Source organism: Phlebotomus argentipes, unplaced genomic scaffold, assembly GCF_947086385.1.
Source record: "Phlebotomus argentipes unplaced genomic scaffold, Phlebotomus argentipes genome assembly scaffold_18, whole genome shotgun sequence".
In the NCBI taxonomy this organism is placed as follows: domain Eukaryota; kingdom Metazoa; phylum Arthropoda; class Insecta; order Diptera; family Psychodidae; genus Phlebotomus; species Phlebotomus argentipes.
Window position 1 is genome coordinate 14,065,337 of NW_026776177.1, and position 19,874 is coordinate 14,085,210.

At 41.2% G+C, this 19,874-nt stretch overlaps 1 protein-coding gene across 3 annotated transcripts in view; it reads right to left on the reverse strand.

The window, feature by feature from the left end:
• LOC132260477 (CUGBP Elav-like family member 4) overlaps positions 1-13,114 on the reverse strand; it is a 298,183-nt gene extending 285,069 nt beyond the window's left edge. For 2 of the 3 annotated variants that reach the window (XM_059758609.1, XM_059758610.1), the window contains exon 1: positions 8,160-8,266. Coding sequence is in view for 1 of the 3 variants with exons in the window: in XM_059758611.1 (XP_059614594.1) it covers positions 13,018-13,027 (10 nt within the window). In the remaining 2 variants the exon portion in view is untranslated. Of the gene's footprint in view, positions 1-8,159; positions 8,267-13,017 lie in introns of those variants that run through there. The other variant, XM_059758611.1, reaches the window with a different exon arrangement.
• Positions 13,115-19,874: the final 6,760 nt, after the last annotated feature.

Consider the following 19,874-nt stretch of genomic DNA (forward strand, 5'->3'; position numbering starts at 1 on the left):
TGACGTTAACTCTTCTCCCCACGTTTGGAAATCCAGGACGATGAGAAATTGGGTGAGTCGCTTGGGTGGAGAAAGAGGCCCGGATACACGATTGAAAATTGCATTCTAGACATCTCTCGTCCGCCTGTCTTCGAGCCGCAAAAGCTGTTCGACAGGCCAGAGTGAATTTGGTGCTGGGCTGAATATGTGTTTAATTAAAAAATAACTCAATTCACTTCAATGTATTTCTGCTGAGTGGCACCACATCGAACGTGTGGGGGTAGAAAAATCAGGAAATTGTTGTGCAGTTTAATTGATGGGAAGCCCTGGAGTGGCACACATTCAGAGGAGATGGAGAACTTGATGAATCCGCACTATTTTCACCTCATCGGCTCTTTGATATCCAGAGAACTTAAAGTTCTCAGCCAAAGAGAGAAGAGAAAGAGAGAGATTATCTTCAACAGAATACACACAATTTTCTTGCAAATGTTTCTGATTTGCAATTATTAGTCTGACAAAAGCACAAAATAATGTATAATTTTCCACTCTCTCGTGAGCCAAAAAAACACAAAGCTTAATTTTAATACAAGAAGCATCATTTTTGAAGACGAATAAGAGTGAAAAAATTATGAAATTGAGCTTCAAACCGTTGCCGTTGAATTTTAAATTCATACACACACACATGCGCCAATTTCAATGCCTTTCACAATCCGTAGACAGGAAAAATTCACCTCAATAGCTTTATAAATGTGAAAGAGTCGGAAGAAGGTGGAAATTGTTAAATTATTCCCTCTTCACCATCCTGACCACCTCTTCTGCTTCTTCCAATTTGCGCCATGGCAAATTCTCACCACACCCGAGCATCGATACGTTTTGGGTGAAACAATTTACACTCAATGTGGACATTTTAATGAAAATTCCCCCCGGACGGTGTGCGGAGCATTTTTTATTCAATAGCGAATATCATCATTGAATTTTTCTGCTCAATTCAACTTCACTCCCTGGCAAATGGTTTGCGCAATAAAAGCATTTCCCCGGCAATTTTAACATGGTTGCCAAATGCGACTGGGATGGATTTAACAAATATATGGAAATAATTATGATGAGATGGGAATATTAAGCTGAGTCTCTTTCTGAACTGCACTTTCACAACACCGAAAATTGTTAATTAGCTCCATTTGTTTATACACCAAACACACCGCATTGTGTTGGTTCCAGAGGAACAATTTGACCATTTGCCATGGACATTCTCTGTCTCTTGCAATTCCGCCTCAAATTGCCGCATTTAGCATCAAAGAATTTTTCCATGCATGCGGCGGAAAAATGGGCGAACTAATAGAGAATATTCACAACCCAGAATCTTCAAGTGTTGGTGGATAATGAGAATTTTCACCAGGTTCACGATGACGTGGTGGAAAAACATGCGGCAAAGAGCTCCGATTTATTTACCCAAAGAATTGCTGAACCACACAAATTTCACGCTTTGACCCCCTCATCGAAAGTCTGTGGTCGCGGGGAAAAAAAACCCGAGTCACTGCCAAAAGGCGGGGGTGCGGCATAAAATTAATTAATTGTTATTGTATGTGTGTTCCGTCGAACATGAAATAATAATGGCAAAACCAGAGCGAAAAGCTCTCCTGTCTGCCGCAGCTTTTTTTCCCTTCACACTCTCTCACATTTTCCGGCGCCTCGCAATTTCCCACCCGTTATTGTTACTCTGCCGCCCCCAATCTTGGAAGAAAGTCTCTCTCTCTCTCTCTCTCTCCCTCTTTCTCCCCCTTTTATACCCATTTTCTCGCCTCTGAGCGCCCTTTTTTGTCCCAACAGCTGCTCGTTCGGGTAAGAACATAAAAACGCGAGACTGTGGCAATTCAATGTTCTCCTGATTTTATTTATGCCTCTAATTATACGTGCACTGATTACAAGTCTCTTATCGTGGGTGATTCTCTTTTATTTCACTGCTTAACTTGCCTCGACTTGTTGAGGCGAATGACCCATTTTGAGGGGAACACTTCCTCAATGGCAGTTACTTTTCAAATGGAATGGCAACGCGAGAAAAATCAGTTCAGTGGTTTTGCCGGCAGTTTCGAAATTTGTTTTATTTGCTCCACAAACAAGCAACAAAAACCTTCCACATCTCTATTTCCAGTCTCTGCAGCATTATAAAATTTCTACCTCGTGCACAAAACCTCCCATGAGCTTCTTGTTAACTACTGACGATAGATTAAAGATCGACTGAGTATGCCCACTTCTAATGCCAATATTTTGAATTTTCTGACTACATTTAGTACCTCAAAGTCACAGTTTAGAAAGCGCCTGTGTCACTCACTCTACCAAACCAACCAATTGATTCATTCTAACTGTTAAAGCAAAAATTTAATACAGATACATCACAATGCTTACACCCCAAAGAAAGTAAAAAATCAATGAAACAGCGTAAAATCCCATGAGTCACAGATGAGTGGTAATTCTTCGGACGAAGAATATTCCATCGCAGTTATATATGACTCCTTGTCTTCCACTTGATTTGATTTTCCTGAAGAATTTCCCACCTCCACAAGTCTCCTAGGTTAAGCCGGTCTCCCCGGGGCAAGAATAGTAATTGTGAGAACGTGAATAGTGTGACGAGGGTGAGTCGGAGGTTCGGATGATAAGGGGAAAATAAGAAAACGTGTCACGCAAACATCCCTTAAATGCTACGTGCCTCATGCCTTTTCTATTATGTCTCTACATCCGTGTTGCTACAATTGTATTAGAAAGTGGGTGGGTTTGGGTGGCGTGAAGCAGCATCGAGAAATCTAATCATCGCGACACATGGAAATTATAACATGCTCCTTTTTATTCTCTCCCCTTTGCGCCAGGAAATATCTGCGAATTTCGAACGGGTGAGCCTATAGGAAAGTTGAAGCATTATTCTGGGAACAGAGCCTTTTTTCTGCCTCTGGGAAAAGTTTGGGAGTGTGGGTGGGAAAGTGCACAAGTGGAAATGCCTAGTCAATGGCTCCCCATCTGCAAACACTCGACACCGTTCCTGGCTATGTGGATCCAAACACTGCAACACCACCAAGTTAATGAAAATTTCAATATTTTATTGATTACTTACTAGGGCTCGCATTCACCGGAGATCCGAGGCCCAGCATTTTCTCTCACAGAGTCGCTCTCCTGTATAATTTAACTGCGCTCAGGGATTATTTACGGTTCAGAAGGATCACAAGGATTCGGAGAAACTGCATACACACAGTTCAAAAAATACTCTCTCTCTCTCTCACTAAATAAAATTTCCCACTTCATTTTTTCAACTCTTCCAGTCAAAATAGAAAGTGAGAAAACACCCATAGAATCAGTGTATGTGGAATTGTACAAAATTGCAGCAATTTCCAAAGTTTATAGGTGCACTTTTTCAACCAAGATTATCCCACCATTGAACACTTGATAAACTTTGTTTTTCCCTCAACTCTTTCTCATTCCTTTTTGTGGTTCTTTCATTCACCTCCACGCTCAATCCGTGTCGCTCCTCCTGTTGTGCTCTCGGCCTTATCATGTGGGTGAGTCTTATTTTGATTTCCACCGCTTTTTTACCGCCAATCCTCTATCTCTCTGGTGCTTAAAACTGGGTGCAACCGAGGAAGGGATTTACAGGTGAAAAAGAGTGGATTCTGGGTGTACAAAAAAGAGTGCAATCAATTGGGTGGGACAAGGAGAGTGTCACAGTCGTTGTTTGTTATTTAGTGATTCTTTCCAACACTGAGAGAAATCATATGCAAGCAAACTGGAAAAGTTTAGATTCGTAATCCTAAATAAAACGACAAGAATAAGACTCAGTAAAAATTTCATGAACTTGATTATCATAACCACAGAGTTGAGATCCAGAGCTATTTGATATTTAGCTTCACACTTAACGCCTTAGGGGCTTCAACTATATAATTTATGTGTAGGCGGAGCTTTCGAGTGATTAAACTCTACTCTGTATCACTTAATATCCCCTTTTCCCAATTACTTTTGGCACAAAGCAACACCGCAGAATAAGACAGATAAGTGGGACTTTTTCCTCAGTGTTGCGAATAAACAAACCCAGTATTCGTGAGCTTCTTTTTTGCGGCGCCTCCGGTGGATACACTTGGCCCACCTTCAGTCCCATTTAAGTCAAGATTAAAACTCTGTGAAGCTTTGTTGTCTCCTCTCGGCCACCCTCTTGGGCCTCTTTGCTGCCGAGATAAAGTCGATATGGGCAAAAAAAAGGCGACCGCCTGATAAATCGGACACCATCGACGGAGGAAAAATCGGTAGAGCTCATTGGCAATGGTAACACACTCGTTGGAGACGGGGAGATAAAGCAAACTCCAATTATACTGTGGGCGAATATTTATGAGGCATATTTGTTCTGTGGTGTTCTGTGGTTAAACGTTAACTGATAACCACGCTGGGTCACGATAGGATGGGCGAGAAAGTGTGTCTCCCAGGCTCTGTAGCAGCGAAAAATATATCGCTCCCATTGCAATATTTGTGTGTATCAACCGCAAAACCACGTGACACAGCGAACGGTGGGCTATTTTGGTGTGGATTCAAATCAATCCCACACAGACTCTTTCGCGACTCCCACGCACGAGCATATTGTCGTAGAATGCAGTGCAAATTCTGGCCAGATCATTCTGGCCAATGTCACCAACATTTATGGCAAACATACACACAGGCGCTCCTCCTTCCCATTTCCGCATGATCATCGAGGAAATCACGTGAAACTAATATTGGGCAACGGGTAAACCTCAATACAAATACATGTGCGGACTTCAACCATTTTCCACTGTCATTTTCACGAATGAGGAGGCAATATTGAGTTCATTTAACATTTGCTACAATTGCGCATCACTAAATCCTGTGGATGAAATTATTCATTGACGAATCAAAAACCAACGGACGAAATGTGCTTTTTTTCCAAAAATCCGAATCTTAACTGACCAACCTTTGTGCACACAATGAAAAAATACTGCCTCGGATTTGTATGTATGAGAATTCCATTAGAGTGTAGACAATAATCAATATATGATAATGAGTGCATGATGAAAAATCACCTCAGATGGGAAAATCCGCCTTCTGAGAAAGCGCCTCTCGAGTCGCTTGTGTTCCAAGAGTGGCTCGGAAACTTTGAATAATTCGATTCACGTGCTCACTCGATAGATGAATAAAGTGCCAGAATGGAATTACAAGGAGTTGAGGCGAATTGAAGAATTCAAATTAATATTCTCAACTTCTTTTTCCCAAAAGCGCCTCGGCTTTCTGCTCTGTGAAATTGAGAAGACTCTCGCGCCTCCGAAAAGACTCTATTTCCCCATCCTCTCTTGAGTAATAATTTTATAATTCTTTTGTGAGAATGAGAAGTTTGGGCACATGAGAGAATAAGCTTTCATGAAGATTTCCAACATGAGTTTTCGAAGCCAGTTTTCATTTGCAACAATTAATTATAATTGGAATATGACTGAAATATATTAAAGTTACCCTGAGATTATTCGTTTCTAACGATATTTTCTCGTGTAGTAAGAAAACATTGATAGTTCTCAGAACAATGTCACCTTAATTGTGAGTATTCCCAATGAAATTTCTCAAGAAACTGTTCTTAATTTCCAGCTATATGGCAATTAGATTCCTTCTAGAGTGGCGAAGACGGACACAAGCGACTTCCAAGCATAAATATTAAATTAATTCCCTTCAATTATTGTCTCAACCATTTATTGCTAGATAACATCATGTGTCTTTTCTCTTCACTTCCTCTTTCTGCGTCTTTTACACCCAAACAAGGAAGTGTATCTCAAAAGGGGCGAAAGAACACACAACAGAATTATTTATTCTATCGATTTTCAATATTCCTCCCTCTCCGTCTTGCCATTCTTCTTGCCCGCAGTCTTTCGTACATTTTTGCAGAGACATTTGGCAGGAATGGGTGTAAGGAGTGTGAGTGGCTGTGTGTATGTTTAATTGAAAAATGGAACTGACAAGATGATTTGAGGAAAATAAATAAATAAACAACGTCGTGTGGGTGGGAGAAAAGCAGCGAGCTTTTGCCTCATACAGCCCTTGCAAAGAGGAGCTTTTCTGCACACTCAGCAAGAGGAATATCATGTCTTTTACTAGGGCAAGTATTGATTGCAAAAATTGCACAACATATTTTGCGCCCATTTCGCATATCATTTGCAATACCCTGAAATTTTGCAGCATAGTTTCATCCTTCAATTATTCATCAGTCAATTATTTTATCCCACATTTAATACAATCCATGGAAGGGTCAGCCAAAAAGGGAGGGAAAAATTGATTTAAATGTGCCTACATGGAAATTATTTTAAATTATTTGGGATATTCATTTATATTTTAATTTGATTATTTTGTTAGCCACCAAAAAAGCGAATATCAGTCGTATTTCCGACATCCATTCCCAATATGAACAGAGGAATTTTGCCCAGAAAATCAACATTATTTGATGCAATACCATATTAATTATTTCACATATATCACAATTATTAACATATAATATTTAACCACTGATATTAATTCCCACTTCTAAGCCACTTAATCGTCAGATAATTCAATAAAAGCCAGCCGCACGTTTAGGAGAACGGATGAATTGTTTAAAAGCTCACATCGATATAACTAAGCTACAATTGTCGATGGCGCATTGAGCTTTTGATAAACCCCTTTCCCAGAAGCTCGAGAAATAAATCGTCCCTGAGTATCTGATGCTATGCTATCCTGCATGGATAATTTGTCCCATTTGCAGTCCCGCCCTTTCATCAGCTCCGCAAAACCCTTCTCTTCACCATGATATCATCAGAAGGTCTCTCTTTTCTGCAAAGATAAACGCCCGGCGATTATTCGGGTGCGTCATTCCGTAAAGAAAAATCCCCCAATGACCTCCCTCGACCCTTTGCGAGCGGGGATATTGGCGTCACAAATTCACCCCTCATTCAGTGTCCACCCCACAAAGACTGTGCGATCGTCTTTGGGACAAGTGTACGTGATACTGTGAGGCATCACATAAATATCCCTTCTTTTCCCAGCCTCGCCAGTCGAACAGATAACACGTGACTGCAACCCTCTGGAGAATTGTGTGGAAAAACCGGGTTTTCCCCGAGATCATCTCGCGCAAATCCCTAATGAGAACATGTGGCAGATAAATATGCTCCAATGAGTCGCGCGCGATGTTGTTGTTCAGTGTTGAGGAAATTGTTGAATTAATCTCCCAACAAAGTGATGAAATCTTTAATGGAATTTAAGATGTTGCCACTGGAGTTACAAGAACGTGAATGGCATGAGCATAAATTTACTCCACGAACCTTCTTTTTGCCATCCGCACACACAGTCTGCTGTAACATGTGGCACGCGGGTAAAAACACAGATTTTCTTCTGTATTTTTTCTTCATAAAATCTCACAGGAAGCTCTGATGAATTAAATCACAATGGCATCATCTTGAAAGCTTTTTCATCCTCATCACCACACGAAACTGTTTAGCTTTCCCCATGTGATTGATGGCAGTAAAAATGTGCACGCAAGAATATTGCATATTACATAGAATTTAATCAATCTTCTGTAACAGCTCTGAATTAGAACGTTTTATTCTTATTTTATGCCGTCATATGAAATACTGCAGGCAGTATTTTAGTATGATTTTCTTTTATAATAAAAGTAGAAAAAACGGCAGAAAGAGGAAAATGTTCCATAACCAAATATATGTATTATATGAATTTTGACGAGATGTTTTACGTGCTTAGAATCAGAGACATTTACTCTAAAATAATAATAAATTTTGTTAGCTTTTCTCGTGTAATCGAATTACGCCTGCGCGTTTAGTTAAAAGATTTATATAAGAAAATGACTTAGAACATTTTTTGAAAATAAAAAGCACAATACATGGGAGGATATTTAATGAGTTTCGTGATGGAAACCAAAAATATAGATACAGAAATTTAATATAAATAATACTCGTTGGCGAATTTGGCGACAAACTATAATAATAAAGTGTGAATTAAAACTATGTGAGTAGTTGAAGTCATAGTAGAATGTGATGAATGCATTAAATTCACACAAATGTAACCACGATTGCAATATTGCGGCCACATGGATTTCACTTTGTGTAGCAGAGTAACTCCTCAACATTGTATGAATCTTAAATTAAGGAAAACACCCCACTTACATCTATTTACAGTTTTTCACTGGATGATATTGGTTGAATTGTCGTGACGATTGAGATGCAAAATCCGAGTGGAGTTCAACACTCTCCACACTGTTTCACCAACAAATCTCTGACCTCAGAATGTTGAATCATTAACCTCGAGTCCTCAAGACTCCTTAATCACACCGCAAACTCTATTCACACCATGAACATCAGACACAATGACTCTCCACACTTGTCAGTTTAACAATAATTATCTATTGCACTTGATTTTCCTTTATTTCTCTCACGAGTATCTTGAGCTTTTGCGAGGATGGCAAAAAATACAAATGAAATTTTCACATCAAAACGACAAACTCAAAAATCGTCTTCGCCTCTTTTATTACGCGACGTTACAACACACAACAACACTTGGTCAACTGAGGTGGCTTCTCTTTTTCTTTTGAGGGGATGGGATCTTGGGATGCTGGGGACGAACTGAAAACTGAGAAATATGGCACAACAATACACCGACAAAAACACCGAAACAGAGAGTGAGGCACTTTTAAATCCTGATCGATGAAGGAAAAATCAGATGGAAAGCATCCTTTTTGCGATACAGTCAACGATTCGCAGTCGATTTCTTGTCTGTGAAACTCCGGGAGAGGCTTTCAATTTCATTAAACACTCAACATCTGGTGGACGACATGCAATTAGTCCGATTGTGATAAGATAAAGTGGCCAACAGGTTACGCACACCACACACTGTACGCCATCTCGCGATGAGGAGCGACGTGGCTCCACATGTTCGTCCTCGTGTCCTTTACAACTTAAGCTTTTTTCCCTGTATTCCAGTTTCAATTATGATATAGAGAGAGAGGGTGTGAGAGGTGGAGTTAATCTGCCACGAAGAGCCACATAATTTATGTATGTCGCTTGGTTTTGGAGATGGCGTTTTCACTTTCAGCACGCGGGAGCTTTTTTCCCTTCCCCAGGCCACTGTATGTGTCTCTTTGGCTTCGGAAGAACTGATATGCGAAAGTCAAGGATGAGGATCTGCCTATTTACTACTTTTCAGGCGCAACTTCCAACCGTGTGTTTATCCAAACCAGTTTCAGCATTAATAATCCAGGTGTGTGTGTTGTTTGTTCACTCTATCTCTCTCTCTCATCCTCCTCAACTTATCACGTTCTGCAAGAATTTATCCTTCTTTCGGATCTTGTCCTCCCAGAAAAATTGTTGTTGTGGTTTTTTCTCTTCTTCTTAAGGCAAACAAATTAATAGTGGATTACGCCCGCTATGAGCTGGGTGTTGCACATCTCCCTTTTAGAATTTACCTATTCCCTTATTTAAACACATACAAATGGACACATAACTTAGTTTAACAGAGATGACGTGTGTACAGTATATTAGAATTAAACTTTATTCAGCGGCTTTTGCCACAATACTGACTGACGGGGCGCCCCAAAAGTCGCGGCTTTTGCAACACTTCACCTCCAACAGTGGGGAAACGGGATGTGACGTCACACTTCGTTCAGTTGGCAGCCGAGTGGGGCGATCTGGGCATTCTCCATGCGCACAGCCTCCAGTTTGACTCAAGTTCACGCGTGCTTTCAGCATGCCGAAAGCTCACCCCATAAATCAAAGTGCGTACTCAAGGGGCCAGACCGGCTGGAATGCCCCGGCGTGGAGCGCAGGCTCCGGCCTGCATTAGGGGCACCCCCGCCGGCCCCCGCAATCGCCATGTGACACACACAGCTATGATGTAAATGAGCGCGCCAAGAACACCCTCGCACTCAAGTGGAAGGGGTTGACGTAAAAATTCGTGTCATCCTCCTCACCTGCCCCAATTTATTGACTACACCACAACACACTTCCCGCTCCATCGTCTGGCGAGCAATGTATTCACAGAATTGGCGAAGAAGTGCAAATTTTCACAATTATGGCCAATTAGGCATGCAAAACATCAATTAGTGAGGCAGAATTCATCTCGAATCCTGCATCATTTCCATCAATTTCCTTCTCACACTCAAAAGAGTGTGTTGGGCAAAAAAAAATCGACGTGTCATTTGAATTGGAAATGAGATGCATGTTGAAAATGTTTCACAAAATGTGAATGCGTCCACCAGAAGAGAGAATTTAATTTGGAATCCTTTAATATTGTAGCTCATCGATTAAATTCAAGTGAACATTAATCAGGTTATGAAATGCTCTTATGAGAAAAAAGAAGCAAAAATAATTCAATTTGATTTTTATTTTATTTATAAAAATTCTTCCAAGCCTAAGACAAACACCAATCACCAAAATTTATGAAGAGAAGTCATTCCAAAACTCATTTGAATCGTGAATACAATCGTTCATACGAGATTTACGAAACTTGTTTTCACAAAGAATATTTCACAAGTGGTTTTCCACTTGAAAAAGAACTGCAAAGTAGCGTATATTGTGGTTCAGAAGAATTATTAGGTATATTTATATGATATAGATTTTCCAATAACAATTTCTCGAAATATCTTATTGGCCAAATCACATGAAATAATGACAAAATATAGTAATTCTTTATCCACCACAACGCTTAAAGCTCTCATGCAAGATCTCCTACCACTAAAACAGCAATCGTAATTGGTACAAATTGATCGTCATGAAGATTCGCCTCCTGTCATAACTGAATGTTCTCCACCATTTCATTACCGCTGGTACTTTAGCGCAAATCACTGTGTGGAAAAGGCTCATGAAATATTCCCCAATCGTGCATCCATTGCGTGGAAATTGGAGCATTTTCGAACACGATACTCACACCCCAAAATACCGCGAGACTCCGCCGAGACATGAGAAATTGAGGGGTACTTTTGCATTGAAATGCTCTCAATAATTGCCAGGTTTCATCAATTCTTTATGCCTCTCTCCTTCAACATTTGGGCGGCTCAGTCGGCGCACAGCGAAGTGAGTTGTACGTTGAAAGGAAATTGAACGAATTTCATGCAAATTTAGACATTAAAAATTTGTATGCAATAATTTACAGTATCAACCGCATGAGCCGCTGGCTATCCGCTTACATAATGCCACGGGTTTTGGGGGTGTGGAAAAAGCCCACAAAAGCTTCGGGGGTCTGCCCAATAATAATCGTTACGTGGCTTCGTGGATAAAGTATTTTGGGGGATTTTTCCACGAGGGGCGGCAGAAAAAGCACAGCGTCTGAAATTAGATGGGGATTTTTTTCCACAATGCCAAATTGCACAGAGGCTTTCGCATTGAAGTTGAAAAGGGAGTGGAAGCCAAGCATTTTTGCGGAATGCTCAGCGGAAAGATTTATGCAGAAGGGTTTGCTTGAAATTTCAGCTGATCATTTTGGGGGTCAGCAACCCCGTAAGCAATCAATTCCGCGATAGGCAGACGATTGAAGCCTCTTCAATCATTATCGCCTTAGTGGGTGTTGCCGAAAACAAAGTCCCGCACCCTCAAAATTGCCATAAAGAGAGGAGAGTTTTATGTGAGAAGTTAATGACTCAATTTTCGTCATGCAAAACCCCCATTCCGGCGGGCACTTCCGTGGCCCGGAATGTCGCTGTTGTTCTATATAATGCTAAAATTGAAAATTGCCCACCGTCTTGGCCCGGGACCCCAAGAGGGAGAAAACACCCCCTTTGAGCCATGGGGAGTACACGCGACCCCACCAGTTGCATTCAACCCCCGAAATTTTCCTGCCAGTCGCACATGCAGTTTGGCGCCTCGGGTGGGCCTTTCCTCTCGACACGGCGAGTGGCAAGAGAACATTTGCACTTCCCTTTTATGTAAATCAACCCACCGTCGAAACAATTTTAAACATAACCATAACATAATTTTCTGTCCAAAACATTCACACAAACTCACAGAAGGAGAGAAAACTTCCAATTTCCACTACTATTCACTCACACCTGCGACCGCATTTTTTTTTACTTGCAACAGACATCGTATTTTCCTTAGAGATAGGATTCAATCCAATCCTTTCTAAGCTCTAGACAAGAGAGTTTCATTCTGAAAGCTTCATATTTTCCCCTTCTATTTATCAGAGAAGATGATTTTATCTATTTACTTTATGATAAACAAAAGCTAATTAAGTTTCAAATTAAAAAAAAGCTCATCGTTGCATAATAGAATTCTCAAAGAATTTCACAGCTAACATGAGAAAATATTATTTTGATAAGTTTGGTGAATGCTTAAGTCACTTTAGACACTGTATTACCGAATCAGATTCCACTCAGTCTCTCTTTAGGCTTGAAAATCTCATAGGAAATTACTGACTCAGCCCTCGATTGTGTATCTACGGAAGAGCCAGTCGCGTGAAGGGAAGTAATGAGAAAATTGCAAAGTGAGACAAGGCGAGGGAAAGTAGAAAATATGGGGAATTTGGGGGTTGGAAGAATTTGAATGGGTGTAGCACGAAATATCGCCATCCGGGATAGTAAATCTTCTTTGCCATCCCCCATTCGCCTATTATTTCGTTGTGTGTTGCCCTCTTAATCAAAACTCCCCCGTCAATTGTGTGCACTCTTGCCGTAAAGGTGGGGCCGCACTGACCACTTTTGGCTTGGCCAATTTCGAAAAAGGGCTCAGGCTCCTACCGAAAAGGTGGAAATTTGGCGTAACAAACTCATGTGAAACATGAAAACGCCGTATAAATAATTCCTGTTGCTTTTCCATTTATTTTATCTCCACTCACGTATGGCAGAATCGTTTTATCAAGCCTCCCAACAATGAGGAGTAAAAGTTCAAATAGTGAAACACTTTTCGGGGCAGAAAATTCATTAACATTGTTGAAATTGACGAAAGGAGTCCAGAAAAAAGCAACAACAATTGACTTTTCAACAATCGCTGACACTGTAATCTCACTCAATTTGAATATAGAAATAAACCAACTGACCTTTGTGCATTCCGCTGAACTTGTCCTTCAGCACGGTGAACTCGACGATGTCGCCGAACTTCTGGAACAGCGGCAGCAAGTCAGCTTCCTCGAGATGCCTGGGAATCTGACCCACGAATAGCTTCACCGCATCCGGCGGCACTTGCGGTGGGGTTAGAGTGGTCGCTGTGGCCGTTGAGGGTGATGAAAGGTTGACTTCCGCCGGGACAAGTTCGTAACCAACAAGAGTGGCAATTGGGTGGTCCGGTGAGCCCGTTGGCGATGCTGGTATTAACATGTTCGCACTACTCGAAAGACACTTTTCTTTTGATTCTCTCCCCCCAAAACACTCAAGACAACTTCTTGCAGACGGTCGTCATAGCACAATGTAAAAGCCTAGAAGGAGAAGAAGAAAGTCCTCAATGAGTAGACAGTCTCAAAAAGAACTGGTGTGATTTAGAAACTCGATATCGAATGATAATGATCAATAAAAAGTCACATTTTGCCTCTCTGTCGATGCGGAGTCGGAGTAAAAAGTCCTCCACGGAGTGCTCTTCAAACAATAGCCCATCTTATATTCTTTCTTTACTCCCCAAGTCGCATAATACGAATATGATGGTGTCGCGGTGAATTCTTGAGAGTCACGATCCACGATAATGTCTGCCCCAGATTCCTTCTTGGCGACAACAGGATATTAAACTTCAACTAAATGTGTATGTAATAACGCCGATAAAGTCAACTCCATGTGCGACCGCCTGTGAGCTTTGTGGGGGCGAGGCGATTATTTTTACTGGGAAATTGAATCGCCCTTTTTTATGGCATGCAATTTAAATCGTGACGGATATTGCGTCGGTATTTACTTAATCAAATTAACTGCCAGCACGACGAAGGCCAGACACTCCGTGCGACCATCTTTACGGTCCTCCCATGCTCATGGCTCTGCCGATGGTGAATTTTAATGCTCCAGAGGACAGGCAGATACTGCCTATTTTTCAACCCTTGACGCGTACCGCCATTTAAGGGCCCCAGCCAAGAAAGGGAAGACCTCAAGATATGTGATGAAAACGTACGAGCGATTTATTTTGGTGTCTGTCGCGGAGCACGAAAACCCAAAAAGGATTATTATCGGTCATGAAAAATGCAAGATTGCAAAGAGAGACGATGCCATGGGAAATATTTTCACCCATTCAATTTTATGAAAATTTCCTCGCTGCCACATAAATTCTACTTCGCCTGCGAAATGATCAATGCAATCGATTTTTTATCCTTCACAGCCCAATAAAAGACAATTTAGCGATGAGAATTTGCTGATTTCGCAGAGTTTTATTGCCATCAAGAAGGGCTGAAAACTCTGTGAAAGTTAGACACAGATCTACATAAATATTCACCATCAGTTTCTCTCGTATAAAAGAAGAACAATGATAAGCATTCTCTTATGCTTTGTATGCATATTTATGTATGTGGAAATTACATTTTTTGGTCAATCCCAGCCAAATTTTGATCACCATAACTCTATTACACATTATTTTCCTTACCTACTCAACATAAGTAACCAACTTCTATACTTAGCTACACGATTTCGCGACATTCTATTTCGATCGTTCGCACAGACCAAACTTCTCCGCGAATCCCCAACTTTTCTTTACCAAAGTGCGAGCAATTCCTCAGAGTGTCGTGAACCGTTATCAAAATTGTAGATCATGCGAGGCATCTTCATAGTTTGACGTTCACTCCCATTCAATGTGTCATTGACTCTGCGGAGCTGCGCCACCCTGTGAGTGTGGGGTATTCATGAGGGAAAAATGTGATAAAGAGAGACACGGAATAAATCCCCCGGTGTCACTGTGTCTCCGCATGTGAGACTGTGTTGGAGGTCCATTACAGATGCGGTGGCAAGAACACAACCCTCGAGGTTTGGTGAAAAAAAAGCTGCCTCACTGCCGGCATAATCAATAAAACACACACATTCGAAGGGCCTCGTCTCCCAAATACACACTCCCTTTCACTTTTGCTTGGGTGCGCCCTCAACGGGGCCGACAGACACACGGTTGGGGCCTGCAAACTCCCGTGAATGTGTGATACTTTCCACTGTGATTTTTTCCCTTGACTCTGGGCGGGGGTGCAAAAAGTCACCCTCTGTGTGTGTGGCACACAATGTCTCCGCGTGCTCCACGAAATGAGAGCGAAAGTGAAAAATTTCAGCATCCAAAAATGTGGCAACTCCACAATTTCTTTCTCCTTCTCCTTCAGGCACACAACACACCCTCAGCCAGAAAGGGTTGAGGAAAAAACGCAGCACGTGTCGAGATATTTATGGAACGCTAAAAAATTAAAAAAGCACTATAAAGGGTGAATTTAGTCGAGTTATGAAGATGGAAGTCTGTAGAGGTCTCTTGGTTTTAGTGCTGGCACACATTAGGCATACAAAAACAAACAACTCAATGTGTTAAAGTTTCCAAAGATGGCTTTTTGTTTCTAAATAAAAGTGCAGGAGTTATTCCACAAAATGAGCCATCAGAGCTTTTCTCTTTTATGGTTAATAAAACTTTAATTCACTAAATCCTCCTCAAAGCCAATGACCGCGCCAAGGGCGGAGAATTCGTGTGGGCGGGACTTCTAAGCCAATTCACTAAAAAATCATAATAATTTGAAATCTCTTGAAAATTCCATGACAATACTATCCGTTTTTATTCCCCGTGTTTCGTGAGTGCTCTTTTATTCTCTCATATGGCAAATCCCGGTGCCATTTTAATAAATAAATATAAAAGTTTTGCATGGAAATAAAAAGACTCTATCACCCTTTACGATCGTGTTGTGATGTTCCGACAAGGCATTCTTGTAAATCACTTATCGGCTCTGGGCGTATGATGTATCGGAATGGCAAAATATAGAGAGGCAGTCGAACAATAACATTGGGCGAAGAGGGTGCAGAATAGGCCATATCGTCGACAGAGAGTCTTGATGGATTTTATGTAAGTGAATTTTATTGCGTGAATTTATCACAATATATCGAAAGAGAGAGAGAGAGAGAGAGAGAGAGAAAGAGACTGGCTATATATTGGAGAGTGTATTCAATGCCTTGAGATGCGTTTGCAGAGGACGAAATTGTGCCAATAATTGAGGACATATTCGCAAGATTGACGACGAGAAGGGTGGGTTTTTTCCTCTGCCTAGGGTGAAAAATATGGGGTGAAAAAAGCAAGAGCAAAATTCTTGAGCAATTCCACCCTCGTAAATATCTCTGTTTAGTTGAATAGTGGAAAATCGATAAGTCCCCCGTACAAACACATGGAAAACATCAACGACCCGGGCGTCCTTAAGTGCGGGACGAGAGGGTGTTTAACTCTGAGGCACCCAGAGAAAGAAAATGTCGAGGAATTTCTCATAGTGTTATTGGATTCCAATATAGCAATTCGCCTTAAACATATTACACTGTTTTAACAGGGGTAAGACATGCTATACACACTTCGTTATTGCCACCAATTTTTGCCAAATATGTTAAAGGTTACATTGTATTTGACGTTACTTTTTTCAAAACGCCCACACAAAATTGACTCAGTTCCAAAAGCCATGCAGAAAACCTTAACCTCTTATTTAGTCCATTGCGGCAATAAATTTTACCAAGAATTTGCTTTTGATTTACTTCCACGTCACCGACAAAGTTTACTCTCATGGAGAGATTTCGAGGCTGCCGTGCCACAGCATTAAAGTGCGACATCCCAAAAGAAGACATCTACGGAGCGTCCCGTGTCTCTTTAAAATAATGACAAAATTGCTACATAAATCCAAACATGAAATTCACGCACTCGCAACGAATCATTCATGAAGGGTGGGAAAGCAAGGGGAGAGAAGCAGACGGAAAAATGAAGTCAAACCACGACGGGATCAGTGTCACATGCGAATGTGCGCCGGCGGCAGGCGGCTCGGCCGCTCCCCCTCTGGCACGCACTCATGCGCACTCGCACGCACCCGAACGCGTCCACATGCGACGCGAACCGGAGACGCATTTACGCGTCCGACACCGCGTCATTCCCCAGAAAACACCCGGGCGGTGGGCCAAGAGGGAAGGAAAACTTCTAACAGTCAAAAAGGATTTCATCCGCAGAGTCTATCATAAAGGTTTCTTTGTAGCACAGCCAGCAGAGTTCAAGGCGCTTTTCAAGGCGTTTCGGGCAAGTTTACGATTCCTTTCTTTCACCCAATATTTACATTTTACTCGCGAAAGTATCTTCAACATATATATTTTTTATTTGTTTGTATTTTAAATCCTATATCTAAAGAAATTTTGAGATTTTGTTTTAGGAACCTGTATCTTGTCTAGGTATCCATAATTTTATATGTATTTATATTATTTCTAGAATTATTCAGATTCAAATTTTCACCTAAACTTATATTTTCTTATTAGAAACCGAAAACCCCAGTAATACGTAAAATATCACAAGAAATTTATTTTCCAATAGACAACGCCACAAAATCAACTCCATTTTTGAAAACTTCAACTGCAATGAATAAAACTTGTTGCTCTGTCGCAAATTGAGAAAAAAAATCATGTAACACTGCATAAATTGTGTGGAAAAATAGTGAACACATTCATGGCCATGGAATGGAAAAACATTTTACATCCACTGAGTCATCAACGAGAAGGCGTAAAAGTTTAAGACTCCCTGAAAAAATACTCCAAATTGCTTTAAATCGTAATCGCGCGAGCTTTTTGTCTTCCTCTCAATGTGCTTCGTGGGATTTTTATTGTCAATAGTGATGAGTGAATGCGTAAATATCTCTCGGACCCATTCATAAGCCATTCCAATAAAAGCATTCTCCCCTCGTCATTTGGTGTCCTCATTAAAGAGACACCATACCATCAAATGATGGAAGAAAGGCGCACAATGAAGAAGTGAGGAGAACAGCAAGAGCGAAGTGAAATAATCGGGAAAGTTTATTAGATTGCTGAAAAGTGGAGCATTTTTCGGCAGTTTCATGGGGTTTCTGGGGGTGGTTGAGCGGCGGAGGAGACCCAAGAGGGCCGCCAGAGCGGCGAAAACAAGGGGGAGAAAGCGAAAATGATGTCTACCGCAACGGTGGGGCTTTTAATAAAGAAATAAAATGTTTTAATGTCCCTGCAGATGGAGGGAAATCCCTGCGTATAATCCTGAAAATGTTGTGTGTGTCGCAATTAAATTTTCGCCTCACAGCGCTCCACGCCACTACGTCCCTGGCCCATGGACACGGGAGGGCAAAAGTGAGAGTTGCAAAGAGCAATGTGATGTTTAATCAAGAGAAATCCACGAGAAAAGGCGCACCAGAAACAGAAAACCACCCTCGCATTTGCGACCTCACTCTCTAGCACTCCGGCATCGGGTTTCGACGCCCCCGAGGGGTGGATAAATTCCCTGGATCTGTGCCTTGGGAGTGACTTCATATTTTAATCCCAATTGAATGTCAAGCAAAACGTGTGATCTTCCGGAATGACTGCTGAAACTCAATTCGACGGGAAGCAAAGTCGTCAAAATTTATATCCATATCAAAAAGCACAACGTTGAAATCCAGTATTTGTGGAACATCCCAATCATGCGATTACATGAAATTGAGCAAAAAATTTATTTCACGACCAAATCATCCTCTTCATCTGTGCGCAAAGTGCCTGAGCATTTGTGCAGCTCAAGATAAATTCTCTCTCCCAGCAGACACGGTCAATGGGTGAAATTTATAGTGGATATTGGATTAAAAAGTGATCCCAGAAAATACTGCAAATGAAATTCAACTCGCACATGCCATTGAACGTTTCTGGCATTGGCCATAGAGGAAAAAAAGGGCGCGGGATGGAAAATAATTTTCAATTGATTGCTTGATAGGTGGCTAAATTAATGAATGGTTTCTGGCCAGAGTGGCAAAATTTATTTATTCACTTTATTTATTTTCATTGCAAAATTGGGAAGCAGTTAAACAAATATTTGCCCCAAAATCCAATTGAATTTTTCGCACCGCGGACGTGGATTGAATTGAAATGATGAAAATAGAGTTGCATTATTTGGAGGGAAGCAACAACAAAAAATTGTTGATTCTTATGACATAATGTCGGTTGAGCCTGATGATGTTTTGCCGGGAATTCAATGGCAAGTGGTTTGGGATTGTTTTGCTTTCACTCCATGGATATTTATTTACCAACACCCTTTTTTCTGGGTGGTGATTTTCTGCCTTTTTTGCGTGTCTCACAGACTTTTGACAGACAAAATTGCCCTGAAAATAGTTCAATATGCTTCCAAAATACTCTCTTTAGCAACAGTGACAGTTTGTTTTTCGAAGAATAATCCCAAAGTGCAATCCACAAATTAATTATCTCAAATATCTTCCGCCAACACTCACACAAAATATCCTATTGATTCACTTTCGCTTTCCGCTCTTCCGTGACTGTTCTGTGTTGATTTTCCACCCAAAAATATGCTAGGTAATTTCCACACTTTCACTGTAAATCCTTTTGGGAACACACCGACTTTCCGAGGGTGGCCTGGAAAATTAATCCTCGCGGAATTCTCTCACCCTCGTCAGCCAAGACGAAAAGCCCTTTCCAATGTCCTTCACTCGCGCACTCGATTTAATGATTGTGACGCGCTTTTTCGGCACACAAGCTCTACAAAATAGAACTTAAAGTCGCACACTTTCGCCCGCGAATTTCGCATGGAGTGCCACGCTTGGTGTCATGTGAATTTCACAGCCCCAGAACAGTGACACGAGTGAAATCCAGGGATAAAGAAAGGGAGACAAAATGAAACACCACATAAACACGACGACGAACACGCAGGAAAAATTTGACGCACACGCACGAACGACAGCAAAAATCTAATGTTTGGCCGCCGGAGAAAGTCTCCTCGGTGGTGCTG